We start from the raw sequence: 27,932 nt of genomic DNA, 5'->3' as shown, positions 1-27,932 counted from the left end.
CAGCGAAGAGTCCTGGGCTCAGTGGCTGATCAGTACGGCCACAGACTTGGGGATGGTGAGTTCTGTAAAAGCCTGGAGTGAAAGCACTAGATCAGAGGTTTCCACTCTGTTTAGAGGAGAGTGCCAACAAGGATTTCACATGGAAAAAGCTCCATTGCTTCATCTTATGGAGGGGAAACTGAGGCTTTGACAGCTAAGCGACTTGCCTTCTTCACACCCTGCCTAGCACGCCCGCAGCTCAGAACCCTCTAAAGGCAACGCAGAGCCTACCAGCAGCTCAAGACTGTCAACTCCAAAAGAAACCCTTTTCCCTGAGAGCAGGAACAAAGAAGGCAGGTTTCCCGCTGCCCAAACCTCTCGATGGGGCCAGGAGGGGCTGGAGAGCAGGGGAAGCACCGCTCTTGTCACACACCTCCTCTTCCTCCGAGTTCTGGGGAAGCGATGACGGTCTGCTGACCGCCTCCGCCGCCACCACGACCCCGTTAGGATTCTCAGCCACCGGTGGGTCTTTGGCATTGGTGGCTTTCCTTCGGTCCACCCCTTCCCATGCACTCTCAACTGCCTGGAGGATGTAGGCGGTCCGAGTCTCGTCCCTGTGAGGACGTGTTAAGGAGTCTCTCGGGAGGGCAGCTCTAAGGCAGCATTGTTTCTCAATCTATCCCCAGCGTCTGACTGTATGGCTTCGGCCAGGGGCTGTCTGGGCTGCATCCAGTGGGCATCACGGGCACCTGGGCTACATGAGGAAACGGGCCAGGCAGACCACAGCCACACTAGCCTGAAAACCCAGTACCTGCCACTCAGCAGAAAGAAGCTCTGGGTAAAAACCGGGCCAGGGGCTGGCAGCAGAGCATCCTGGAACATGGCATTTGGACAATCCAGCAGCTCCTCCTCTGCACTGACCCCCAGGAGGAGGGCCCGGTGGGGACACTACCACTGGGCTTCCTGTCGAACCAGTTGCGGGCTTTCTGTAAAGGCTGGGGGCCCACAGGGTGTCCCTGAGACAGGACTGAGCAACCTACCCAGTCACCAAAATGGTCCTTGGGCCTGCTCGTTCCTGCCCCTCCTCCCTCTCCACTACCCTGGGTATTGCCAAGCCAGATGCTGGGGAGTTGCCCTAGACCCCCTCACTCTACTTCTAACCCAACCCCCCACCAGCCAAAGTATGAAACTGACAATGTCACCCTCTGCTTCACACCCTTCCATGGCTCCCCAGCACTTGCAGGGCTGACCCCAAACTTCTCAGTGAGGGCCATCCCTGGGCCATGCAGGTCTGCTCGGCCCCAGCTCATCTGCCATGGCCTAAACCCCCTCCCGCTAGACCCCTTCCCCTCAGCCCTCTGCAATCTGCACACAACATCTGTGGGCTCCTCAGACAGGCCTGCTCTGTCCGCTGTCCCCTGGGAACACTTAATTCAGGGTTTGGCCACCTCCTCTTCCTTGCGCTGTTCTCAACTTGGATTTCACTTCCGTGTGACACCCCCACCCCAAGCTCCACTGGGCTGAAGGCCCCCTTGGTTTCCCCTGACTCTGAATTTCTCCCATATGACACTCTAACTGCCTATTTAATTATCCGTCTCTCATCCTGCAGTGAGGTCCATAAGGGCAGGGCTGAGTCCATCTTGGTCACACAGGCCCAGAGGCTCAGCAAAGACTAGGGTAAGTAGGGCTGTATTTGCCCCAAGGATCAGAACAGTCATCTCCTCCAGAGACTGGGGCTGGGGCCTCGGCGGGCATCTAGGGAAGGCTGGCCTAGACATGTTCTGGGGCCAAATGTCCCTCCACTCCCTGTGGGTCTGACCCGGTCAGGTCAGGCCCGTCCCAGGGGCTGCAGTGGAAGGATACAAGGCTGACGAGGCCTGCTGCAACAGGCTGATGTCATCGGCCACGGGGAAGAGCGCATCATAGTCCCGGAGGAACCTGCCAGAGAGAGCGCAGTGGGGGTGGGGGGAGAGGGTGTCGGGGAAGACAGGGCTGGAGCCACAGGGGCTGGTTTGCTGAGGGCCACTCCCTGTGTCTGCTGCCCAACCACAAATGCCAGAAGCTTAGACTGTGGTGAGCACATGGCAGGGGCTCTATTACGTAAGGTCTCCTGGGGCTGGTGGGAGTGCCACGGGCCCATCCCAACTCAGCTACACGCTCACCTCTTTTCCTGCAGCAAGGAGCTGAAGATCTGAAGGAACTCTTCAATGAAGCTCTGAATGTTGTCACAGCTGGAACAGGACACAGGCAAGATGAGCTCATTCCATGCAGACAATCTGCAGCTCCCTTCCTCGCCCGCTCACCCCACCCCTCTGCCAGGCCTCCAGCCAGTTGGGGGAAAGAGGCATTTTTCTCAGTTTCCCATCTTTGCTCAGCAACCCTGGAGCAGGGGAGGGACAAGATGAAGTGAGGGAAACGCCTCTGCTGGGCTTGGGGAGGGGGCTCTTCCACCTGGGTGGGGCAGTGGCTCCCGAGTGTTTACCTGCTTTCTAGGACTGGGAGAAGGCAGATCTGGTTCAGGAGGATGTGAAAAATCTCCAGTAGCTTCTTCCTGGAATGGGAGAGCCTCTGCCACAGGTCACCTAGCAGCCTTCGAAGGCCACAGAGAAAAAAGAAGTAGATTTGAGAGGCAAAAAGGGCACCGAGGGAACTTCTTTCCAGCATTTGCAGGTGCCCCTTGCCCCCCAACCCCTGCCCCCACCCCCAGGGGCTGGGAAAGCCTCACAGTTTGCTGTTGACAGCAGTTGGCAAAAGGCTACAGGCTCTGAGAGGCCGGCTGGTTCCAGGGCCACTTCTCAGCTCAGACAGGCGGTCAGGAACCAGCAGGTCAATAAGAGCTTAGAGCAACAGCTGAAGGGAAAAGGCTTCAATACAGAGGCCGGGAGGCCATTAGGTAGGGAGGCACCAGCCAAATCCGCATGGTCCGTGGTCCCACCCCCTTGACTTAGAGATGGGGATGCCAAGGCCCACGGAGGGCAGGGCCCGAGCTGGGGCTTCTCTCTCCCACAACAATACTCTAGTTTTGTCCCCGCCTCACTTGCTATCTTCAAGCCTCCTCTTCTTAATTGCAGACTCCAGTTCGGAAATTGCTATTTCGTAAAAGGAAGCTAGCCTGTGGTGGCACATGTGGGTAAAAGGCTGGATTAGCTCACAAATATCACACTTCATTAGAAAAAGCAAAGCAAACTCAAGGGAGTGGGAAGGCCTATTTCTTGCTCCCAAGTTGTCACCACAGTTTTCTCCCGGGACCACCCTGGCTCTTCCTGAAGTTCACCCCAGATTGTCCCACAGTGGCTGGTCCTAGGAAGAGCCTTGTGGGAAATGCCCTGGAGCTACTTCCCCCATTCATATGGAAAACCAAGGCCCAGATAGGCTCATTCTAACAGAGCAATGAGAAGGCCACCCAGGACTCACTGGGGTTTGAGGAACAAATACAAGGTGACTTTTTTCTTGCTCAAAAACTGCCAGCAGCTCCCTACCTCCTATGACATCAAAGTGTAACTCCTCTCTGGTACATCTGTACCTGGCACAGTATAGCCAACCCTGCTTCTCACCTCAGCAACCTCACAGCCACCCCTTCTCAACTCAGATTTAAACTCTCCATCCCCTAAATTAGGAGATTGGGATTAACATACACACACTACTATATATAAAATAGATAACTAATAAGAACCTACTGTATAGCACAGGGAGCTCTAGTCAATGTTCTGTAACAGGGCTTCCCTGGTGGCGCAGTGGATAAGAATCTGTCTGCCAATGCAGGCGACAGGGGTTTGATCCCTGGTCTGGGAAGATCCCACATGCTGCAGAGCAACTAAGCCTGTGCATCACAACTACTGAGCCTGTGCTCTAGAGCCCGCGAGCCACAACTACTGAAGCCCGCGCACCTAGAACCTGTGCTCCACAACAAGAGAAGCCACTGCAATGAGAAGCCCGCGCACCAATGAAGAGTAGCCCCCGCTCGCCACAACTAGAGAAAGCCCGCACGCATCAACGAAGACCCAATGCAGCCAAAAATAAATAAATAAATAATTTTTTTAAAAATTCTGAAAAAAAAAATTCTGTAGCAACCTATTGATATATGGGAAAAGAATCTGAAAAAGAATGGAGATATATATATATATATATATATAACTGATTCACTTTGCTGTACACCTGAAACTAATACAACATTGTAAATCAACTATACTCCAATAAAAATTTCAACAAAAGCAAAAACAGAAACTCTTCATCCCAGCCACACGCTTCCTGATCACGCTCACCCCTGTGATTACTCCTCCCCGGAACTAGATGCACAGCACTCAGAAGATCGTGTTTTTACAACTTAAAATGCAGCTACCTCTCTTCTGGGGTGTAATTCTATCTCTGAACATCTTAGGCTTCCCAAAGCCAGAAATGCAGCTGACATGCCTAGGACAGTGCTGAATCTGCAGCAGGCACCCTGTAAACATCTGTCTGTCAATCGACTGGCTGCTGACAACTTTTTCCTAGTGCAGTGCTGTGCGTAGCAGAGGGTAAGCCGGCCCAAAGAGGCAGGCCTTTCGAGGCCCACAGCATGGCACCCAGAAGACGACAGAGAGGGTAGTTTCTCTCAAGCAGAGTCAGGCGTTGCCAGGATACACTGCTGGTGGGAGGGTTAACTGAAACAACCCCTATAGAGGGTGATTTGGTGAGATCTGTGAAAATTTTAAATGCATATACCATCTGTTCCCACAATTCTACTTCTAGGAATTTATTTCTCAGATATACTTGTAAAGAGGTACATAATGACCTGTGTACAAAGTTATTCTTTACGGCAATTTTTTTTGTAATAGCAAACAGTTGGAAAAAACCTAAATCTCTGGGGGCTGGTGTCCCACACAACGGAATTCTACCCAGCCATACCAAAGACTGAAGGTGCTTTATGCATAGATGTACATTAAATTTAAAAGTAAAATGCAAACAGTACATACAGTCCTCATAATATGCCAGTATATTAAATATTAAAAAGAGGGCAGGAGATTTATAATGTGTATATTTGCTTATATGTGCATATTTATATGCATATCTCTGGAAAATTCCACAAAAAAAACTAACCTGATGCTTGTGTGTGAGGAACAGAACTGGGGAAGGGGGAAAGGGAGGCTTTTCAATGTGTATTTTATACTTTTTGAGTTTTGAACCATGTGAATGCATTATTCGTTCACAGAATTAAAGGACAGAAAGAGAGGAGGGCGGAGAAGGTTGTTCTGAGAGAGATTAGCTAGAGGGCTGTTTGGGGAGGTAGTCCCTTGACCAGAGCCCTCTGGGACTGAGGGGCTGCTTCGCTCAGTGGGTGTTCCTGGCCTCCAGCATAGTTGGAACAGGCTGAGCCAGCCCCAGGCTGTTTGTGGGTCAGAGGCAGTGTCACTTGCCAAAGGCAGGGTCACTCGCAGTCAGGAGTGTTTTCTTTTCTTCCTCCACATCTTGAGATGGGTGGAGCTGCTCCCCTGCCGCCACGGGTACCTCGCAGGAAAGTCAGCTCTTCCAGAAATGACCCTCCCATCTCCAAAGACCCTTTCCAAAGCCATCTGCGCCATGTTTGGGAAGATGCTTTCACAAAATGGGAAAATGCTTATGGTGAGTGAAAATAAGTCTAAGAACAGCATGATCTCTCATAGTGATTTTCATTTCCTACCTTTGGGGATTTCCCGAAGTTCCTACAAGCATTTGCCACATTTACCATGAGAAAAGATACCTTTTAAAAACTGTGACAACATTTTTAAGAGTCCCATCCTAACCCCTTCCTTCTGGGGAAAGTGTGGATCAGTGCTTTATTCTAATGTTCTCCGGGAGGCTGATCAATCTTCATGTCTGATTTTTGTGAGCTGAGGAGAACCAGGCGGGCTCAGGGCACCAGCTGCCATCTCTGGCACATGCCAGGGCTAGATAAATGTTTTGTTGAATGGGTGAGCAAATGACCGAATGGACAGAGGGCTGGGTGGACGGAGCTGGGCAGCTCCCAGAAGCTCCTGCAAACGGTGGGGAGAGATGCCTGGCAAGAACAGCCAGAGGCCACTGAGAACAGGGCAGCCCACCCCCACCTTCTGCCATTGCCAGGCAGTGTGCCAGTTACCAGCTCACCCCCTGCGCATCCCCTTCTCACTGCACACGGAACAGATGCCCACGGTGCTAAGTGGGCAAAGAGGGTCTCCCTCCCTGCCCCATATCCCCCTTGGTATCTTTCTTCATCACAGCAGGATCTTTCTATGAGTTATTTGAATAAAAGCCTCCAGGGCCTCCCTCCTGCCTGCCCAATAAAGGCCCCACTCCCTGCCAGCACACATCAAACCAAGTCTGACTTCCCTGGAGCCCTCTCTGGTTGTCGCCTGCTCCCCACGCCCACACCCGCCCCTCGTGTCACACTCCACTCCCGTTCTCCCCGGAACACACGCTGGGCCTCCGCAGGCTTCACTCCGCCAGCCTGAATGCGCTTCCGGCCATGGAAACCTTTCTCTGCCTGGAAGGTTGCTGTTCATTCTTAAGACCTCATTTAAGGGTCGCCCTGAAACCTTCTCTTATTTCACCAGATAGAACTTTGCTCCCTCGTCTGTGTTCATAATTCGGCCCCAACTGCTGGCGCCACACGGGCGCACATCTGCTCACATCCTCACGTGTGCTCTTCCCTGGGCTGGAGGCTGAAGTCCTCAGCCCACTCCTTATCATCTGTCACTCCCTGTGCCTGCCTGTGACAGGGGGTCTGAAACAAAACGGGACTGAATTGAAACTGCCCGACTCTTGGGTTGGTGTTTTTCTTCCTCCTCTCCCCTGTTCTTAGCCCCAAATAGCAGTGCTTCTCAAATGCAGCCTCCACACAGGCAGGAGCTGGAAGAGGGCCTGGTGCATCCTAAGCACCCAATAAATACTTGCTGAACGAAGATGTGAACTCCAACCTCGACTTCAACAGCCAGAACTACCTCTGTACCTGTAACAGAAGTCGTGTTTCTGGAAGGTTGGGCAAGCCAAAGGGAAGATATCCAGAAAGGCCCAGAGTGTGGTGCAGGTATCACAAAGGTAGAGAACGATGTCCTTTAATTCCTGTCGCCAAAGGAAAACATTGCATTATTCTCCTCCGCTCCCAGGGACAACTCTGTAGAGGGTCTGAGACAAAGCTGACAAAGCTGGGGGTCCCCAACAGGCAGGTGAACGCTGGAGGTCCCGGGCAAAGACTGGCTTGTCCATCTCTAGAAGGACGATCTGGGGAGCTCAACCCAAGCCTTGGGTCTTGCTACTTTAGTTCCAACAGATGCACAGCCGGGGATCTCTAGGGTGACTTCTAGCTCTGGGCTAATACGATTCTCTCTCTCTCTCTTTTTTTAAATTAAATATATATATATTTTTTGATGTGTACCATTTTAAAAGTCTTTATTGAATTTGTTACAATATTGCTTCTGTTTTGTTTTGGTTTTTTGGCCGCAAGGCCTATGTGGGATCTTAGCTCCCCAACCAGGGATCGAACACGCACCCCCTGCACTGGAAGGCAAAGTCTTAACCACTGGACCGCCAGGGAGGTCCCCTGGGCTAATACGATTCTCTCTTGGAAGTTGAAGGAGAACCCATCCCTGAATCTGAAGACAGTGCCTGAGGTCCCGCACAGAAAGTACATCCCAGTGAGGACAAGAATAGCCCACCCTACTTTCCTTAGAGTTTGAAGCGCCTGTACAGAACAGGGAGTGCGTCTTCATAGGCTTCTCTGATTCTCACGATGACGCTAACAAGCAGGCTGGGATCTCCATTTTACAGATGAGGAGACTTATCTGTAGAGACTTCTCTGCGGTTCAGAGGGGTAACATGCCCTGCTCCCACAGCACTTGGTGTGCCCTTTTCTGAAACACTTGTTTAAGACCTGTTCTCTCACGAGATCGCAAGCTCCAGGAGGGCAGCTCACAGCTGCTTCGTTTCTCCTCTAACTCTGGTGCTTAACACAGGGCCAGACGCACGTCCAGGCTCCTTAAACATTTACCTCCCATCTGGCATCCCCATTAGATTCTGAGTTCCATGAGAGCAGGCGCCATGTCTGCTTCTGCTCACTGCTTCACCTTCACAGCCCAGCCTGGGGCCTGGCACGTGCTAGGGGCTCCTCCACGCAAATCGGCGCGGTGGATGAAAGGCTCAATGAATAACGCACCCAGGAACCTGTGCACCTGAACTATGTGAAGACTAAACCTCCATCCTGTTCCCTCCGCTACTCCATAAATGAAGCTCCCAGTGAAAAGGGCTGCTGAAACGCTCTAAACCTGTGTGATGGGAACAGCTGCTGGTGGGGTTGGGGTAAAGGGCTGTGAGCAGGGGAAGAAGCTGCTGGGCCTTCTACTGGCCAGAAAGAAGCTGGGCTGAAGGGCAACCTCACCAGGAGAGGCATGTCGCTGGGGGTCAGCCGGCCCCTCTCCTCAAGCTTCTGGGGTGTGGCGCAGGCCCCGTCCCCTTGCAAACCACAATGCTGGAGGATATTGCTGAAGACCTGTGAAACACAAGAGATGACTCTCCCACATCCCGTCGAGCCAGCAGCTAGACCCCCATCCTGCAGCTAGTGACTGGTGATCTGAAAACTGCTTTGGAATCTTTAGAATATATGCCAGCGTTCCTGGGACACCAGCTGAGACAGTGACCTTCTCAGAGAGCGGGGTCAGAGTGGAATCTGTGTCAAAGTGGAGTAATGGGGGCATCCTTCTTGAAGGATTATGGTGAGGATTAAAATGACAAAATGTATGTAAATCCTGTGGATATTACCTGGATAGACTGGACAAGTGTATGGTGATGAATATTTAAGAGTTACAGTCAGTAACATATGTTTTTGGATCCCCTGGAGATGGCAATTTATGGGAACGATATTGAAATAAAAGACAAATCAACAGTGAGGGGAAAACAGAGCCCATCATAAAATCATGTACGTATTTAACTGATGGTGCTATATTTTAAGTATGCTAGCATGTAAAATTCTAAGAGTTACTGTGAACAGTGGTTATCTCTTGGTGCGATTATGGAGGGAGATTAATCTCCCTCTTTCTGTTTTTTTGTTCTTTTTTTAAAATTTTCCAAATTTTCTACAATGAACATTATTTCATCTGATTTGAGAAACGTACAGGGGTATCCTTAGAGGTAGATGGCTGTTGACAAACAACACAAAATGCACCCCAAGCTCTTTCTGTATGAGTGCTGGACAGCCCTTAGATTTCAGTCCTGTTCAAGAGAGGAAAGGATGAATTCAAAGGAGTGAGGTGAGGGGTGCAACACAGTGACAGTCTGGAGGTGAATCTGGGGTGGCGGGTGGGGGGGATTTCTCCCAGACTCTTCCAGGAAAGTTGAGAAACATCAGCAGGTAGGAGAAAGGCTCTGCCTCCCCTGGGCAGGGCTGAGAGCCAGTCAGTACCTGAAGGATGGTGGGCATGGTTTCATCCAGGTCATTATAGTAACTTGGCTGTTGGAGAAAGATGTTTCCTGAAAAGAGAAGAGAAAGGTAGGAATTGGGAAAAGACAGTAGGGGTGGAGAGGACACAGTACAAATGGTTGCCAGCATGTTCTGTGACCTTTCTCCCCTTTCCTAAGCCTGCCTGCACTAAAGCAGTCCTGGCCCTGGGCCCCGCTGGCACAGAGCTTTGGCCCAGCCTAGAAACTTCCCCAGGGTGAGGGAGGGACCTTGCTCAGTACAAGTTAACCTTTTAAGCACCTCTGCCCAGCGAATTACGTAAAAGACCCTCTCTCGTCAAACCAGCTCACCCTACCATCCCCAGGGAATGATCACACTTGGGCACTGTGCTTTGTATGACAACACTGGCTTTGTAAATAGGAGCTAGTCATCCAGGAAAATTAGGAGACAGGATCACTCTGCTCAAGAAACCTGGGTGCTACAATCCAGGAGTCTTGCCAGGCCACGCCTCTAGTAATGTGAGGAGATTCTAGGGAGAAATTTCTCTAGAAATTCTCTTACCCTCTGCTTTTGAATCTGCTAGCCATACTAATCTCTACTCCAAGGTGAGGGGCCTGCCAGGGACCTGGAGATAGATTTACCGCACATTTGCACTTATTCCTATAAAAGGAAGCCCCTCTCCAAGTGTTCACTATCCTCCAAGTGCTGCTGCTGAGTGTGGAGGTTAGAGCATATGGTAACTAGAACAGAAACCAATTGTCCTGGCTGCCCAAATGGGTGGGGGAAGGGGGGAGGGAAGGAGGATCACAGCTAGTTGGGGGACAGGATGCAAAATGCCACTGCCCTTCAGAAGAGGCCTGGGTTCCTCATCCCACTACAATCCCAGGACCTAAGGCTGGCTGACTGTCAGGGTGCTCTGACCTCTAGGTGTCCTCTGTCTTTGGGCAGGTCTGTCCTCGGTTGCCTTAATGATAACCCTGCAGCCCTCACTCTATCCTGGATGATTTGAAAATGAATGAGATCAAAGGCCAGATGGGGCTGGGTGAGTAAGCGAGTCACTAGGTGGCTGGACTTTCTGTAAACACCTTCCTGGAGGCCGCTTCATTCCTTGATTCCAGAAAGCTGAGTTTTACCAGCAGGAGCTTCCTCAGCACCTCCCATCTGACCCCTCAACCTGTGAAGGTACTCCCTGACCTTCTGTGCCCACCTGCTCCTGACAGGCGGGGAGTGACTGAGCTGTCTCCCCACCCACCTCTGCTCTTCCTCATAAAACCCTCCTAGCAATATCCTCAAGGGCAAGTTTGAACTCCTGACCACGGCACAGAGGGCCTGTAAGATCTGGCTTCTGCTGGCATCTCCGGCCACCCTCTTCCCATCCCTCGAATTGCATTCTTCCCTCACACCATCCTCAACCTCACACAACGAGCCCTGTCCCCTCCCTCTGCCTGCAGTGACCTCCCAGAGCTAAGTCCACCATAAGGCAGATGTCACCCTCTCCAGGCAGAGTCTCCTGACCCAGGCATCAGGAGCAGGTCTCCTCCCATAATTCCCAGGCCACACAGTGGTCCTCACCACTCCTGGACCACCGGGAACAGGGGAAGGCACTCTTTCATAATCCTTCCCATGCTTAGGCCTGAGTAACAGGGATATTTTATAAGCATCAAAATAGATCACATTTCACAATCTACCCTTGGGGTCTTTGGAGTCTCCTTCTCCTTTATCTGATTCCAATGATATTGAAGATCTGACTTTTGATCTCTTAAAGAAATAATTTAAAAAGAAGGGACAGGAATGGCCTCCCTTGAAATATCCCTTCTCAGACTGAAGCAGTTCAGAAACCCAGGGTGGATGCAAGGTATTGTCAAACAGATAAGTGCTGTCCTCCACGGGGCCAAGGCCTCATATACTCCTGCTCTGGCAAAGCAGCTCCAAGAGAGTCTAACTGAAGGGCCCCGCTTTCACAATTACACTTGCTGATTCACAACACCAGCCTTAAGGTTGAAAAAGAAGCAGGAGGCAGGGACAGGGCAAGGACTGGGCTTCTGCCCAAAGGACAGTTGGCCAGTTCCCTTGCTCCCCCCTTGTCTCCTTTGTCAACCCTCTTCCAGCTGATCTGCTTTGCTCAAGAGCTTCTGTGGTGGAGAAAGTGAAGGCTGCCCTTGCTGTGTCTCATGTCTTCTGCTCAAGGGTTGGAAAGAGAGCTAGTGTGTGTGTGTGTGTGTGTGTGTGTGTGTGTGCGCGCGTGTGTGTTGAAGGGTGTGGAGAAGGGGCCTGCAGACGGAGAGCCAGACAGACAGACACACACACACAATATGAAGGGGCTCCTGATACCTGATCCTGCCCTCTTTTCTGTGAACCAGCCTCTGTGAGCCAAAGAAAGGGCTCTCCTTAATAAGCCAATTTAGGGTTCTCAATCTAGGGATGAGAATATTCTAAAACAGCTCAAACTCTATGAGGGAGTATGTTTTCCTGGAGACAAGCTTTCATCTGATTCTCAAAGGAGTCAGTGACCTAAAAGATTAGGAACCCTGGCAACAGGCGGATCTCTCTCACACCACCCTTGCTTGTCTGGAAATGTGGCCAGACAGCATCTCTGCCTGGACCCTCACAGCCGTCTACAGCCCACGGACCTAATGCTGCCCTTGCCTCTACTTACAACCTGCCCCCCCACCTCACGTTTTCTCCAGATTCGTTAAGACTCCTCCCTCCAGCTGACCTCACTAAGCCCCGCTTTACTCCCAGATGTGTCCTTTTCTGCCCCAGCAGCCCAAGCAGGCTCTCACATTCAAACCCACGCTGAAGCCCTGGCCCCCTCCATGGGCTCCCGTCACCACCCTCCCCACCTGCATGCTGCCAGATTAACCTTGTCGCCAGATGGCTCCCCACCCTGCTCCAAGCTCCTAGATGCTCCAAGCTCCTAGAGGCTCCCACAGCCTCGTCACAGTAAGAGCTCGCACTTACCAAGTGCCTGTAACGTGCCAGGCTCTGTGCTGAGCACCACCTCATATTTAATCCCCACAACCATACTACAAGTTGGTCTTCCCTTTCTTCAAGTGAGAAAACTCAGGCTTAGAGTGGCTAACTAACTTGGTCAAGGTGACACAGCTGGGACTAGAGCTGTGGATTGAGCAATTCAACTCTAGAACCTGCCTTCTTAGCCACCAAGCGATACTGCTCCCCAAGTGCCAAAGCCTGGCGTGGAGCCCTCCTTGATCTGGCCCCAGCTTCCTCCCCTGGCTCCTGCACTGCCCTCCCAGAATGCTCCACTCCATCCAAACCGGCCTAATAATTGTTTCTCTAGCTAATCGTGCCTGCTTTTGTGCACTCATCCCAACCTCTGTCTAGAGTATAATTATTAAGGGTCTTTCCCGGGGAAAATAAAAGAAATTAACTGATGATCAGGCAATAATTAGATTTGAATGAGAAACCAGAGGTCGTTCCAATGAAAAGCTGGATATGAAATTTCATACACATTATGCTCTAATATGTTTTAAAAAAAATACAAAGAGAAAAGACTAGAAAGGAATAATCACCAAATCACTGTCTCTGGGTGCAGGAATTTAGTAATTGCTTTCCTGTTTCTTTACACTTTATATTCTTTCAAAATTTTCTAAATTAACATATATTACCTTTATTATTGTGGTGGGGAGGTAGGAAGGAAGGGAAGAAGACATTTCTAGGGATAACTGAGCTCTGTAACTGGGCATTTGGAAGTCTCTATCCTATAATCTCAGGGTGAGGAGTGCTGACAGGGGTGTCCAGGGTGAGTAGCTCTCCGTGCCAGTCCAATGCCATGAGTGGCTATTCAAAAATGAGTCCACTGTGGCACTGTTCCCTCTGTAACTTCCCAACAAAGCTTCCGGCTCTGAGTGAACCTTCCAACCCATGGCCTCCTGATGGGATCCAACTGCTGATGTCTGTTCCCTTCACAAGCCCAAAGGGTCCTCCCTGAACTCTGCCCCCATCTGTTCTCAGCAGCAATGCAAATCTTGACATTTCTGAGGCAGCCCCATCACCCCTGAGGCAGAGAGTGGCCAAGGGTGAGAGCCTGAGAGTCAGGCCCAAGTGACATAAATCCCAGCCTGGCTACTCGTTAGTCACGGCCTCTCAGGCAAGTCCCTTACATATAACCTCAGTTTCCTTAACTGTAAATGGGGATGATGACACCACTGACATCACAGGGCGACTGGGAGGATCAACTGAGATGACATATGAGGAGCATCCGCAGAGTCACCAGTGAGCACTCAAATAACCGTTAGCTGTCGCCACCGTTCTTACTCTCATTGCCGAAGCAAACTCCCCGACTCCTTCGATCGTTTGACACATGGCCTAATGCTGACTCCAAGATCCTGGAGCAGCTGCGTGATGCCCATTTTTGTCTCCACTCCCCCACCGCCACTTAGTCACTTCTTTCAGAGTTGACACACACGTCCACTAAGACATTTCCAAGCACCACCCACTGCTGCTGCTCTGAATCCCCCTGAGCTCATCCGGGCGCCCACCTTTGGAATTTGGGGGCCATCTCTGTGCCCCCCCGCCCTGCCGCCGTCAGGCCACAGCCCCTACTCACCTATCATCTTCTGCAGCAGCGGGGAGTTGCCTTTTCCAAAGAGCACGCAGAGGTCCAGGATCTTTGGGATGTCAAACAGGAAGTTGTTGTAGAGGATTTCTCCAAAAGCAGAGGGGGAAATGAAGTGATCCTAAGGAACAGTGCAGAAAGCATGAGAGACTTTCCAAAAACATGTGCATTGCAGGGTAATAGCAAGCTCACAAGAAACAACCTTCAGGTCCATCAGCAGGGGCCTGGCTAACAGAAGAAGCTCTGTCCACACCGCGGACATGTCTGAGCCTCATGGACTGACATGGAGCAGTGGTCACACTTCATCTTAATGTAAACAGAAGCAAAAGCTCACTATAAAACCATCAGCTGGGGAATCATTCTAAAATATTTATGTGTAAATCACCATGATGTCTGGGATTGTTTAAAATACTCCAAGAAAAACAGAAAACTCAGGGGGAGGGAGCAAACAAGATGTCTATACCTGTTGAACCCAGGTAATGGGTACATGGGAGTCATTATACTTTTGTGTATATTTGAAAATTTCCATGTAACAAGTTAAAAAAACAAAAAAGCAAGATACTATTTTTAAAATAAATATGTGCGCACACACACACACATTGAAAGGAAAAAAGTTTCCTGAAGGAACATGCACCTTGACAGTGGTCATTTTGAGGGGAGGGAGTTTTGTGGATGACTTTCATAATCTACAAAATATTTCTGTTATGTTTGAGTTGTTTAGAGACAGCATTATTATTTTTAAAATCAGGGGGAAAAAAGTAAAGGTTTTTAAAAAGCACATACGAGTCCCTCTAAAAACTCGGAACCAATGTATTCGCCCTCTGACGCACAAGGAGGGCATAGTCACGCGCCACCTGGCACAGGGCCTTCGGCTCCCCATCGATGAAAACATTGGGTGTAACGCAGGCGACCCGGTGACTTAGAGGATAAGGGAGGTGGCACAGATTTCTTCCCCAATGGTGGGAATAAAAGCAGAGGGGAGACAGAGGAAACATGATACTTCCAGAGCCTTCCTTCCCAGGGCTGAGAGCCTGGCACAGAGGTGTCAGGTGGCGGTGGTGACCTGTCACGGGATCCGGGGCTTACTTTGGATTCCTTGTGAGTGGACATGCGAAGGAAGGTGAGAAAAACACTTCGGTGGAGGCGCTTCTCCACGTCAACGACCTCAGGGGCCGGGGCCACCCACTCGTCGAACTTTCGGGGGACATAGTGCAGGTAGGAGTCCAGGCACTTCTGCAGAGTCTCGTCGAAGACAACCTAAGCCAGGCGACAGAGGACAGCAAGGGCTCGTCACTGAGGCCCAAGGGCATGTGGGTGGACTGTGCAGGGCTCACGGCCCATCAGCCCTGGCCTGTGGCAAACACTCCAACCCCAAGGGACCGAAGAGGTATAAATGAGCCGAGGGCTAAACACGAGTTTCTAAAAATGACGTGTTGGAAGGCGTTGTGTAAACATCACTAAGACTGTGATACAAGTCAGAGCAATCCAAACCACAATTTGCTGTTAAGGATCCAGTGTAAGAAGCAGAGAAAAAAAGCATCTCCTGGGAGAGAAAAACAACAGCACCCAACCAATGGCATGTCATGTGCTTTGTCTTAGCGTGAATTTTGATAGAATGTTACCTGGCACCAGAATTTATCGTGAGGCAGGGCCAGGAGCCAGTCGAGGTCATTGGCTACGAAGGTGGCGCGTTCCAGGTACTCCTCCACTAGGGCGGGAATGTTGTCTTTAGGGGGCGGTTTGTATAACACAAAATACCGGTCTGCCTTCTGCTCGGGGTGCTACGGATCCAAAAACCACGTGTTAACGTGGCAGAGGTTAGTCAGTGAGGGCCCATTTGCCAACCCACAGCAATGACAACACTGGGCTGTTCCAACCAGTGACCCTCAAGCATAAAGAACTGAGTGTCTCTGACAAAGGGGGCTTGGTTGCAGCCAGGGAACACCAGGCGGGCATTAAATACCATGTTTTTTGGAGAATATTTAATGACATGGGGAAAGGTTAAGGGAAGAAAAAGCAGGACACAAACCTCTGTATTTTATAACCAGTTTGGGGAGTAAAAAAAAAGTACACATATTTAACACATTCACACACTGGTACAGTTTTTTTTTAAAGTGTGTGTGTATGAGGCAACCCCCCAAAGCTCACAGTGGCTATCTCTAGTGGAAGGGATTATGACTTGACTATATTTTCCCATTAAAAAAAAGAACATGTATTATTTTTTAAATTATTTTTTAAATCATACAAGTGAGGCATGAGCATCCTTTCTTTCAAAAACTCACAATAGTACAGAAAGGTGAGTTGCCTGGCCCATACCCCCAGCCCGTGTGTCAACCCAGAGGTAACCCCTCACCATTCCCTGAGCATCCTCACAGACCTTTTCTAAGTATTTACATTAAAATGTGCCCATATGAGGCATTTCTTTGGACCCATTTTCATCTTTCTGACACAAACAGTATCATACTGTACATATCACTGTGCTATACCCTTTGTATAATCAGAAAAAAACCTCAGTATTTTTTTTAAAAGATGCTAATCAGGTAATTGCAGGTCTCAGCTTAGCATCACAAGCTCTCTCTTCCAACCCTTACCTTGCCATGAACAAATCTTACTTTGTTCACCATAAAGAAGAGAAGATGAGCTCAGTTTTCTCCTCTGACTACATAAGGGCTGCTTTCTCTTGGGGAGGGGGGGAGGTGATAACAGGAAGAAGGCTGGGCTGCGTCTCAGCTATTATCAACCACAATCCACCCACTTCCAGGTCTGTCAATCCAGGGGGCACAGGAAAACCACAGCTGATTGGTCAGTCTCCTCGAGAACCACCTACACCTCCCAACTGCCTAACGCAAGTTTGCAAACTGTGGAGTCTTTGAGTCCCGCAGGATTCCTTGGGGGTCACCTGCCAGGTGGGTCTTCAGGACCCCTCCCATTTAAATCATAATTTATACAAAAGGAATCCTGCTGCCTGAAACAAATCCAAAACTACTCTCTAGGCCCTAATTTCATCTCCTTGGTTTTCGAGTTCCCCTCCTGCCTTTGTCTGTTGACATCTCACCTCTTAGGTCACTTCTCAGGCCAGGCTACTCACCCCACTCACCCAACAGACACACACATACACACACCCTTGAGAGTCTACCTCCCTACAATCCTACACATTTACTGACACCCTGCTGCGCACATGAAGAAAGGCATCCTCTACAGAGGGGAAGATGCACATCTAAGCTATCAAATGAGCACAACACAGACAGCTCAAACCCGGCAGAGAGACTGTGAGAGGGCAACAGGTGATTAACTGCGCCTGGAAGACGAGGGGCTGCTTCCCAGGGCCGGCAGCATCTGAGCTGGCCCTTGGAGGATGAAAAGGATTTTTAGGTGGAAAACACAGTATTTTTATGGAGGCATAAAAATGGGCCATTTAAAAAAAAAAAAGGGTACAGACTGCACCAGGCGGTGGGAGATGGATTTGGAGGGAGAGATGCTGGAAGGATAATAAAAGCCGTCACTCACGGAGGACCTGCCCTGTGCCGGCTGCTGAGTAGGCCTGTCCCCCAGCCCATTTCTTTTTTACCTAGAACAACTATTTCAAAGGGAGACAGTATTCTCCCCATTTTACAGAGGAGGAAACCAAGACTCAGTCAGATTCAGCAACTTTGCCAAGGTCACAGGGCTAAGGAAGCAATTGAGGCAGGATTTGAACCAAACCTGACACTGCAGACCTACTAAATGACCTAAGGTACCACGTGTCACCCTGGTCTCACTGCTCATCCTTCTCACCCCAGCTCTGACCTCACCTCCTCCAGGAAGTCTCCCAAGTCCCACCCTGACTAGGTTAGGGGTTTCACCTGGGCTCCCCAACACCTGCACTCTACTGCTTCCCCGACTGTAGCACTTGTTAAACTGTATCAGAAGTGCTTGCAGATCCGTGGTTGCTGTGGAAGGGGACAGAGGAAGGGATAGATTATAGGGGGGGCACCAGGACACTTTCGGGAGTAGTAGAAATGTTCATTATCTTTTTTTTTCTGGCCGCACCACACAGCATGTGGAACTTCCCCGACCAGGGGTACCAGGGATCGAACCCGTACCCCCTGCAGTGGAAGTACAGAGTCTTAACCACTGGACCACCATGAAGTCCAGAAATGTTCATTATCTTGATTATGGTGATGGTTTCATGGGTGTATGCAGATGTCAAAACCAATCAGATCGTATACTTTAAATAAATACATGCAGTTTATTGTCCTCCAATGATACCTCAATAAAGTGATACAAAAGGGAGGGCCTGCCTTCTCCTTCTCCCCCACTACCCTGCAGGTCTCTGGAGGGAGTCTGAGTCTTGCTCACCACAGCAGTCCCAACCCCTAGAACAGTGCCTGGCATCGAGCAGACTCTCCATGTACATTTGCTGATTGAACAAAGGAATGCATGGAGGTAATGAAGGACCAGATCCTGTCAGGGTCTCTGAAGGACCTTCAATGCCACGCTCAAGAGTAGGGGCCATTGGGGGACTTCCCTGGTGGTCTAGTGGTTAAGACTCCATGCTCCCAATGCAGGGGGCATGGATTTGATCCCTGGTCAGGGAACTAAGATCCCACATGCCGCATGGTGCAGCCAAAAAAGAAAAAAAAAAAAAAAAAATGAGTAGGGGGCATGGAAGATTCCAGGGCAAGGAGCAGCAGGCTCCAACTGTATCTTCCACTCTTCAGGCCTGGCTTAGGTCCCACTTGCTGCATGAAGCTTTCTGAACATTCTCTGCCCATCAAACTTCTGCTCTGTTTATCCTGATAAGAAACTATTTTGGACTGTTCTCCAAATGCTCCACTTATACGAGTCTTGTCTTTCTCAAGAGCCCATTCACCCATTTTGGCCCAAGACTTGATTTCTTTTGGATCTTCAATAGTAAGTATGTGCATCTGCACGGTAACTACTCAATAAACATTAGCTTCAGCTATCACTCTGCAGAGGCAGCATGATGGCTGTCCCTTTGCTGGAGATCTTCTTCTCCCAAGTTGGGACTAAAGAGACAAATACAGGGCGGGTACCTCTCTGAGGACAATCTTTCAGGAGCTTCTGGTGGCCTGCAGCACAGCCAAAAGACTGCTCCTCAATCAAACAGCTGTCTTCCTTAGCTCGTCCCTCTTCCCACCCTACACCCCATTCATAATGCCGCTGTCACTGTCACAGCTGTCATCACCGTCTTCATTGAGTGCTCACTATGTCCTAGGTTCACTGCTAATTCACAGGCATCTCATTTAATCCTCACAACCACTCCAGCAAGGCTGGTTCTACTGTTACCCTGTTTTGGATCCTGAGGCTTAGAGATGTTAAGTAACTTGCCCAAAGTCACAGGGCCAAGTCTGTGTGACATTAAACACAAAGCCGGGCTCCTTAACTCTGCTTCCACCCCAGGTGGTTTGTGTAGGAGTCAGGCTCTCAGGAGTCCAGGCCAATAGACACAGGTCCTCCTGCCAGGTCCATCCTCCTCCCATTGCTCTGCCCGGCTAGTGCTTACTCACCCTTCAATACCCAGTTCAGGATCCCCCTCTTTCTGGAAGGAGTTCCTGGCAGTGTGTGCTCTCCCACCACCCTAAGACCTCCCCGTACCCATAAACCCCGCTGGTCTGGATCAGCAGCCTGGACTTCCTTCCCTCATATCCTGATCATGCTGCAGAGAACTACCAGTCTGCTTTCTCCCCTCAAGGGCAGGAACCATGTCTTTTCTCTTTGTAGCTCCAGTGCCTGTCACAAAGCGTGGCTAGGGTCCTTGACTCCTTTACTGAATGTCTCCTGAGAGCTACTACGTGCCTGGCACTGGAAAACCAGAACAAAGGGAAGGGCCCGGTCCCTGCTCCCACGGAGCCCACAGTCTAGCAGCCCAGGTGTCCAGTACGTGGGGAAGGACTGAGGTGGGAAATCAGACCCAAGGAACCCGTCTCCACCAGCGCCGACCAACAGAACCTCTGCAGTGACGGAACTGCTCTAGACCTGGTCCGTGCTGGCCAATACAGTAGGCTCTCACCACATGGGACTATTTTAACCTAAATGAACTAAAACTAAATTAAAAATCCAGTTCCTCAGTTGAACTAGCCACAATTTCAAGAGCTCAACCACCACACGTGGTGAACAGCTAACATATTGGACAGAACAGTTCTCAATTTTCTGATCAATAACCCCCTTACATAAAAAGATTATGAATACAAGGATATATTGTACAACACAGGGAACACAGCCAACATTTTATAACTATAAATGGAATATAACCTTTAAAATTGTGAATCACTATGTTATACACCTGAAACATATAATGTTGGACATTGACTCTACTTCAATTTAAAAAAGTTATAAAAAAGAAACAAGAGGCTTTATAGCAGAAAGGTTAAGCCTATGGGCTCTAGGGGCAGCCTAGCTGTGTTCCCATCCTGGCTCCCCTAATTTTCCAGTTTTATGACCCTGAACTTTTAGTTTCCTCATCTGTAAAATGGGGACAACCAAAATGCCTACTCAGAGGGCTGTGGTTTGGCTTACATGAGATAAATCCAGGTGAAAGGTTTGGCCAAGAGCGAGTGCTCTATAAATTTTTTTTTTAATTTTTATTTATTTATTTATGGCTACATTGGGTCTTCGTTGCTGTGCACGGGCTTTCTCTAATTGCGGCAAGCAGGGGCTCCTCTTTGTTATGGTGCACGGGCTTCTCATTGCAGTGGTTTCTCTTGTTGTGGAGCACAGGCTCTAGGCGTTTGGGCTCAGCAGTTGTGGCTCGCGGGCTCTAGAGCATGGGCTCAGTAGTTGTGGCACACGGGCTTAGTTACTCCGTGGCATGTGGAATCTTCCCCGACCAGGGCTCGAACCCGTGTCCCCTGCATTGGCAGACGGATTCTTAACCACTGAGCCACCAGGGAAGTCCCCTCTATAAATATTAAGTACTACTATTAGAGAGTAGTTAGGAAATAATAGGAAGCCATCCAGAAAGCAGGAAATAAAACACCAAGCTCGTTTCCCACAATTTTACTCAAGCTCCCAGAAAGTACTTCCTCCCACCTTGTTCAAGTAAGCTCATATTCTTGGGAAAACAGCAAGGGGGTATGGGGACTCCAGTCCCCGCGTCTGTCTCCTTCTCCAGCACCCTGGCACCTCTCTGAGGCTCTAATCTCTCCCCGCAGCTGGTAATCGGCATGCTCACAGCCTCCTTAATTTTCAGTCTCACAAGCCCTGCCAGGTCTGTGTGTGGCGCTTCTCAGCCCGTTCAGAACTGACCTTTGAAATCAGTGTGCCCCGCCAAAGTGGATAGCAGCTGGGACAGCTCTGAAAAAGGCCCATCCGAAACCTGAGCACCTCCCACAGGGTCCAATCCCCAGACCCAGCTTTGGGCCAGCCCCACTGCTAGGCCAGCTCAGGCTGAGTCAGAACTGCCATCAGACTGATTCAAAATGAAATGCTTTGCAGGCAAGGTGTGGGGTGGTGACATGGAAAATACCACTCAAATTCAAGCTGCTCGGAAAGGAAACTTCTACTCTACGCTGGGCCTGGAAGGACCTAATAGCGTCCCGACTACTGAATTACAGACTGTGGCCCTTGGGTCATTCTAGAACAGATAAAGAAGGAATTTACTTTTTGCTTCTGAAATTGCAAGAATGATAATATCAGGCTGAACGGCCTCAAGGCACCGGCTCACCAGCGCTGGTGAAGTCCTCAGCTTCCCTGTCTTCAGGTCCTTGTGGGTGATCTGGAGTTGGTCCAGGGGCAGAGCTGGCATTGTGCTGCATTGACCCTCCTGAAAGGAATATGGATGGGAAGAAGACAGCAGACACAGAGGCTCCTGGGGGCAGGGGCCTGCATTGGGGCTGATCCCAGAGCCAGGAGAGAAGCTTCAACCTCTGGCCTCAAAGGCTTCAAAGGCCTGCTTCCTGTACCTACTAATCTAGACCAAAGTGACTTTTTTGCCTAAAGCAGCAGTTATCAGCTGAGGAGGAAAACACTCCCCAGGTGACTCCTGAAATATTCCCACCCAATTTGAGAAGTACTGGTTAAAAGTACCTAGATTATCTTTATTATGGCTCCAGGTCCGTGCCCTCCTTGGCCTGTGAACTCTGTGAAGACAGTACCTGGACTCTCCTTCTCTTGCTACCTTTCCTGTGACAAGCATAGGCCTGATACAGAGGTGGCTTCATCAAATATTTCATGAACAATTGAATATGAGGATACTTTTCTTACCACTCTAACCAGATTTTAAGTCTTTTGAGGGTTGGAGCCATGGGCCTTTCTTCACTTGCAGAGGGAGTTAAGAGTTTACAACCTTTCTAGGCTTCAGGGAAGAAGGACACGGATAAACAGAAGGACCAGGGAGGGCAACAGAATTCACAGAAAACTGCCAGAGCAAGCTCCTTTCTAGAGAGGCACAAACTGGCCTCAGAGTCAGTGAGCAGCAGACACCACGTCTCCTGTCTTCCCATCCAATGCTCTTTTCTCAATACAACTTGGCCTGACCTGCGGAAGGACATGCGTATTGGCTGAATCATGGCACAGAAGTGACTCAGGCCTCAGACATGCCACAAAAGGCCAGCACAGTCTCAATGATGATATGAAGACATATCAAGGCTGGGGTGAGGAAATCATCACCTCCTGAATCCTCGCAGAGGAGCTGACGGGCATGGTCAGCCATGAGTTACTGGAGTCCCAGCTCTCAGATATTAGGCTTGGCCCTGGTGTTATGAAGACAGACTGATAAAGCAGGGTCTCTGCCCTGGGGGAGCTTCTGATCCAATAATAATAATGACAATAGCAGCGGCGGAAACATGCTTCTCATGTGCTGGTGCTCTTCTCAGTGCTTTTCTCAGCATGAACTCGCTTTATGCACCTTAAGTTGCTTTACATGTATTAATGCTCGTAACAACTCTAAGGTTGGTACTATTATTACCTTCATTTTATCAATGAGGTAACAGAGGCTTGGAGAAGATAAGAAACTTGCCCTAGGTCTCAGAGTTAGTGGCTGGTGAAGCACACTGGCTCTTAACCATTCGCTGTACTGAGTCTAGTGCACTTGAGCTGGTGGGGGCTGTGGCTGTCGGAGAAGCATTTCTAGAGGAGTGCCTGAAGGCTCAGGAGAGCCTGAGTTGAGTCTTGAGAGTGGAGACTGGCCAGGGAAGAAGGATGTCCCAGGCAGAGGAAACGGCAGGAGCAAAGGTAAGGAGGTAGGAAGCAGCTTGGTATACGAGGAACCTTGGTTCAGCGGCTGCTTTAAAGACTGTGAAGATATCCATCTTCACATGGGATGCAAAGATAGAGGTCCAGTCTGTCTAGTCCTCGAGGCTTGTTCCAGCTCTAGGATCGCAGTGGATAGTGGATCAGACACATGGTCCCTGTGTCTGAGCTTTCATCTTTCACCTTTGCAACATGTAGATAACACCATCTGTTGTATATACATTACTTCTAATCAAGTTACTATCTTACTAGCCTTTTGCAATAACCCAGATAAGAACGACAAGGATTATTATGCTCAGATGTCCTAAGAGGGGCCCTGATTTGCTCAGGTAAACACATGAGTGGCCAAGTTGAAACTGAAGCCCAGCTCTTGTGCCTGGACACTTGGGTCTCTTGTGCTGATGCTAAAAATATTTCTTTCCTAACCCCTCAGCGACGCTGGGAGGGCAGCTGGAAACATCAGTGGTTGGCTCACCAGTGCAGAAGTCACAAGCCCAGTCCTTTCCATACTTACCTTCCAAAGACAGTAGTGGGAGTGTCCAGTGTGGAGACCTAGGGTGGGGAAAGAGTCATAATGAGGAGGCGGCTCTCCACCCTTATAATTCTAGGCCCCATAGTTCAGGCCTAGACAGGTAGAGACAGCACCTGCTTTTGGAAGAAATCTACTCCTACAAGCCAGCGCCTGTAAGGGTAGTTCAGACCCAGGCTGGTGTGATGGTTGAAAGAAAAGTTTATAGTTCTACAGCCTGGGTTCAAATCCTGGCTCCAGCCTACCCATGTTGAGACCTTGAGACAGTTCCTTAACATCTCTAAGCCTTGATTTCCTCATCTGTAAAATCGGGATAATAACAGCACATAATCTCATAAGCTCTCAGGGTTGGCATGAGAAGTAACCAGTACTAAGTCATCAGGATAGTACTTGGCATATAATAAGCACTCAGTAAAGTTCACTTGTTGTTATTATTCAAGTCCCAATCATAAGCAGAGCACTTTGGGCTTCCTCAGTTACTCGACAAACACTAACTGAATACATTCTGGGTCCTGGGCATGTAAATGATTTTCATTCCGTGTAGTTAGAGCTGTAACTGGAAATTTCCAGAACAAGCACAGCAGAGAAAGGAAGGATGTCACAGAGAAGATGACTTACAACCTGGCTGTTGAAGGATAGGAGGAAAAGATGAAAAGGAAGGACATTCCAAGCAAAGAGCAAGCATGAGTAAAGGCTCAGAGCCTGTGGCTCTGAAGGAAGAGGGAGACATTTGGGATGGCTGAAAACACAAGGTCAGAAAGGGGGTGACAGAAGTGGAGAGAAGAGGTTGGATAGGAAAGATGCAGCCATGTTAAAAAGAGCCTCAAATGCTATGCTGAAGATTTTGGCCTTTCATTTGAAGGCAGTGAGGCGTCATTTAAGTAGAGGAGAGACACCATCAGAAAGAGAAGATAATAACTTGGTGCAGGAGAGGCCTTCTTTGAACCACTGGAGAGCAAACACTGTGTTCAATAACTGTGTTAATAGGCCATTCAAAGAGTTTTTGAGTACCTACTATGTGCCAGGCACGGAAGCCTGCCTGGAGAATCCTAAGGCAGGCAAGTAACAGACCTGATTCTGCCTTTCATAGAGTTTACAGTCTTGATGGTTAAGACAGATATGAACCAGACAGCCATACAAACAAGTAAAACTCAACACCGTGAGTATGCTATGCAGGTAAGGCCCTTGGGACTATGACAACATTTAACAGAGAGAACTAACTTGAGGGAGAGAGGATGTCAAGGAAGTTTTGAGTTTTCATCTCAAGTATGAATAGAAATTAACTAGGCAACGACTGGACTCTAAGTTCCAAAAGGATAAGGACCATGACCATGATGATATCCGTGCCCCACCAATGCATCCTCAGTGCCAAGCAGGGCAGCAGATGCCACAAATTAGGAAAGGGCCCCATATTGACCAATTTCAATAAGTCCTGGGAGCATCCCCAGGGATACTGCTGCCTCAGTTTCTGTCTTCACCCTTCTGGTCTCAATTCAATATTACTCTTCTCAGAGACCTTACCAGACTACCCTATCTAAAGTATCCACTCCCCTAGTTACTGTCATATCTTTAATTACCTAGCGCATTTATTTGTCGTTGACTGTCTCCGCTCATTAGACTGTAAGCTCCATGAGGGCGGGAGCCTTGACTGTCTTGCTCTGTTTGTATCCCCAGTACCTAGATCTGTGCCCGGCACATAGAAGGCGCTGGACATATATTTGTTGAACGAATTAATGAACGCTGAGGAAACTGAAGCTCGGGGTGAAGTGGGACGATCGTGACTCGTCCAAGGCCAAGGTCACTCTCGGGCCGATCCTCGAATCCGAGACTCTAAGCTCTGGCGGCCTACTTGGGCGGGGGTCGGTGGAGGGGTAGGAGGAACGGGGCGACTCGCGGTCCCTCGGGCAGTGTAACGCTTGGCCCTGCCGTGTAGGCAGGGAGGGCCGAGGCCGCGTAAGGCACGGCTGCGGCCCTTCCCAGGCCCGATGCCCCACATCCGGCAGGGCCCAGCCACGCACTCACCTCGGCGGCTCCACTGCCGGCGCTGTACCGCCGCCGCCACAGCCGCCGCGGTCCACGATGACAGCTCCCACAGCGCCGGCACTTCCGGGGTCAAACTGCGATTCCGCAGGCGCAGACAGGAAGCCTCGGCCCGGCCCCGCCCCCGAAGCCAACTGCCGCCGGGAAGCCGGGCCCGGGGCCACGCCCCCAGCCGCAAGACTCTGACTCCTAGGAACAGCCCACTGTCCCCCCTTAGCTCCCTTCTTGCTTTTGCAGAGAGAATGGAAGGTGGGCGGAGAGCAGGTATGGTTCCACCTCTTGGAAAAAACAAGTAGTACCTGGGTTCTTAGGATCCCAGGCTTCCACCTCCTTCCTTAACCTACTCATTCATAATCTCAAGTCCAGGAGGAATTCTGCAGCTGAATGCTGCAAGCTGTGTCAGAACACTGAATGCTTCCCTTTATTGGCATCATTTTTTCAGGCAAACTGAACATCCAGTGATATGGAAGGGACAGAAAAAAAGTGCCAGTAACTCCATGTTTTTTTCTTCTGGCATCACATCCATTGGCCACACAGGAAATATAATTTGTATCTTTGTGGTTGGTTGGAAGACAATAATGTGTGGCAGCCTTTGGTACAGAGAAAGCTTAAAATAGGACTTCTGGCAAAAGTGTATGGATTGGTCTCATCATTCCCGATGGGTATTAATATCACTGAAGTTTTAGAGCTAAATAACATGACTATAAAAAGAGAAAAACATCCAATAAGACACCTGACTTCTCTAAACATGTCTCAGTTTCCTCATCTGTCAAAAGGGGTCATTGATACCCACTTCATCATCATTAGGAGACTTAATGAGATAATACAGACAATAACAAGCACATAGTAGGTGCTCAAAAAATTGAATGGAGAGAAAGGAAGGAAGAAGAGGAGGAAGGGAGGAAGGAAGGAAGGAGACTCCCTATCAGTTGGAGTGTTAACCCTTATATATATATATATATATATATATGTATATATATTTTTTTAGCGGTATGCGTGCCTCTCACCGCTGCGGCCTCCCCCACCGCGGAGCAGAGGCCCCAGACGCGCAGGTCCAGCAGCCACGGCTCACAGGCCCAGCTGCTCCGCGGCACGTGGGACCCTCCCGGACCGGGGCACGAACCCGCATCCCCTGCATCGGCAGGCGGACTCCCAACCACTTGCGCCAACAGGGAAGCCCTAACCCTTATGTTTATTTCATCTTTGTTTTCTCTTCTTTGCCTGAAAAGATTAATGAGGAATGTGAGCTTCCAAAGGAGGCATCCTTGTCTGAACTATCATATGTCCAACTGAAATGAAATTAAAAAGCCACTATAGGGACTTCCCTGGTGGTCCAGTGGTTAAAAATCTGCCTTCCAATGCAGGGGTTGTGGGTTCGATCCCTGGTTGGGGTACCAGGGATCCCACATGCTGCGCGGCAACTAAGCCTGCGCACTCTAGTGTCCGCGCACAAGGAAAGATCCCACATGCCGCAACGAAGATCCCGTGTGCTGCAACTAAGTCCCGATGCAGCCAAATAAATAAATAAAATTTTTTTAAAAAACCACTTCAACAGGAGAAACCTTAAACCATGTATTAGTTACACACAAGTATGGAGAAATGTGGGGGCCTCTATTCTCTAAATTAAAAGAAACACAACAACAACTAACTTACTTTAAGAGCAATTATTTGGGTTGGCAAAGGAGGCGAGTGTCTGTGGTGCTCATAATCAGCCAAGTTTAGGGATAACTAAAGAGAAAAACTGTCAGGAGTTGGAGCTAGAAAATCAGCCCAGGAATATCTGGGACTGAGTCCCACCTGGCCCAGATGCTCTGAGTCACCTAAAATGAATCAGTATTGCCTTTGTGTTTCAATCCTCCAGCAAGTGTGTATTTGCAGAGCACCCATTGTTGGGGTTAGCTGTTGTGTGGCCCACACAGTGTTCATTTCCTGTTTTCCCACTCACAGCAGCTTGACTACTCCTCAGAGAACCATCCTTCCCGCTTCAGTCCACATGGAGTAGGACTGACTCTTCACCCAGAGTTGAGGGGTGTACAACTGTATTAGTTATCTATTGCTGTGCAACAAATCACCCCAAAACTCAGTGGCTTAGAACAGTAATAATTATTTATTATTTCACATGGTTTCTGTGGGTTAAGGATGCCAAATTGGCTTGGCTGGGTGGATCTGGCTCAGGGTCTCTCATGAAGGTGCAATCAGATGTCAGTTGGGACTGCACTCCTCTGAAG

General features: G+C 49.5%; 1 protein-coding gene across 1 annotated transcript in view; it reads right to left on the bottom strand.

Annotated features, from left to right (window-relative positions):
* ASCC2 (activating signal cointegrator 1 complex subunit 2) overlaps positions 1-25,768 on the bottom strand; it is a 39,467-nt gene extending 13,699 nt beyond the window's left edge. The window contains exons 1-14 of the mRNA XM_082853425.1: positions 25,687-25,768; positions 23,650-23,687; positions 21,610-21,708; positions 15,566-15,724; positions 15,030-15,200; positions 13,935-14,064; positions 9,368-9,435; positions 8,348-8,458; positions 6,923-7,035; positions 3,017-3,091; positions 2,462-2,569; positions 2,142-2,210; positions 1,843-1,917; positions 413-593 (exon numbers count right to left, since the gene is read on the bottom strand). Of these exons, the coding sequence (XP_082709551.1) occupies positions 413-593; positions 1,843-1,917; positions 2,142-2,210; positions 2,462-2,569; positions 3,017-3,091; positions 6,923-7,035; positions 8,348-8,458; positions 9,368-9,435; positions 13,935-14,064; positions 15,030-15,200; positions 15,566-15,724; positions 21,610-21,690 (1,341 nt within the window). The 5' untranslated portion in view covers positions 21,691-21,708; positions 23,650-23,687; positions 25,687-25,768. The remainder of the gene's footprint in view (positions 1-412; positions 594-1,842; positions 1,918-2,141; positions 2,211-2,461; positions 2,570-3,016; positions 3,092-6,922; positions 7,036-8,347; positions 8,459-9,367; positions 9,436-13,934; positions 14,065-15,029; positions 15,201-15,565; positions 15,725-21,609; positions 21,709-23,649; positions 23,688-25,686) is intronic.
* Between the last annotated feature and the right edge of the window lie 2,164 nt (positions 25,769-27,932).

Source organism: Leucopleurus acutus (genome assembly GCF_964270905.1).
Source record: "Leucopleurus acutus genome assembly, chromosome: 13".
Taxonomy (NCBI): Eukaryota; Metazoa; Chordata; class Mammalia; order Artiodactyla; family Delphinidae; genus Leucopleurus; species Leucopleurus acutus.
The sequence above is the reverse complement of the archived record's forward strand: the minus strand, read 5'-3'. Positions and strand labels throughout refer to the sequence as shown.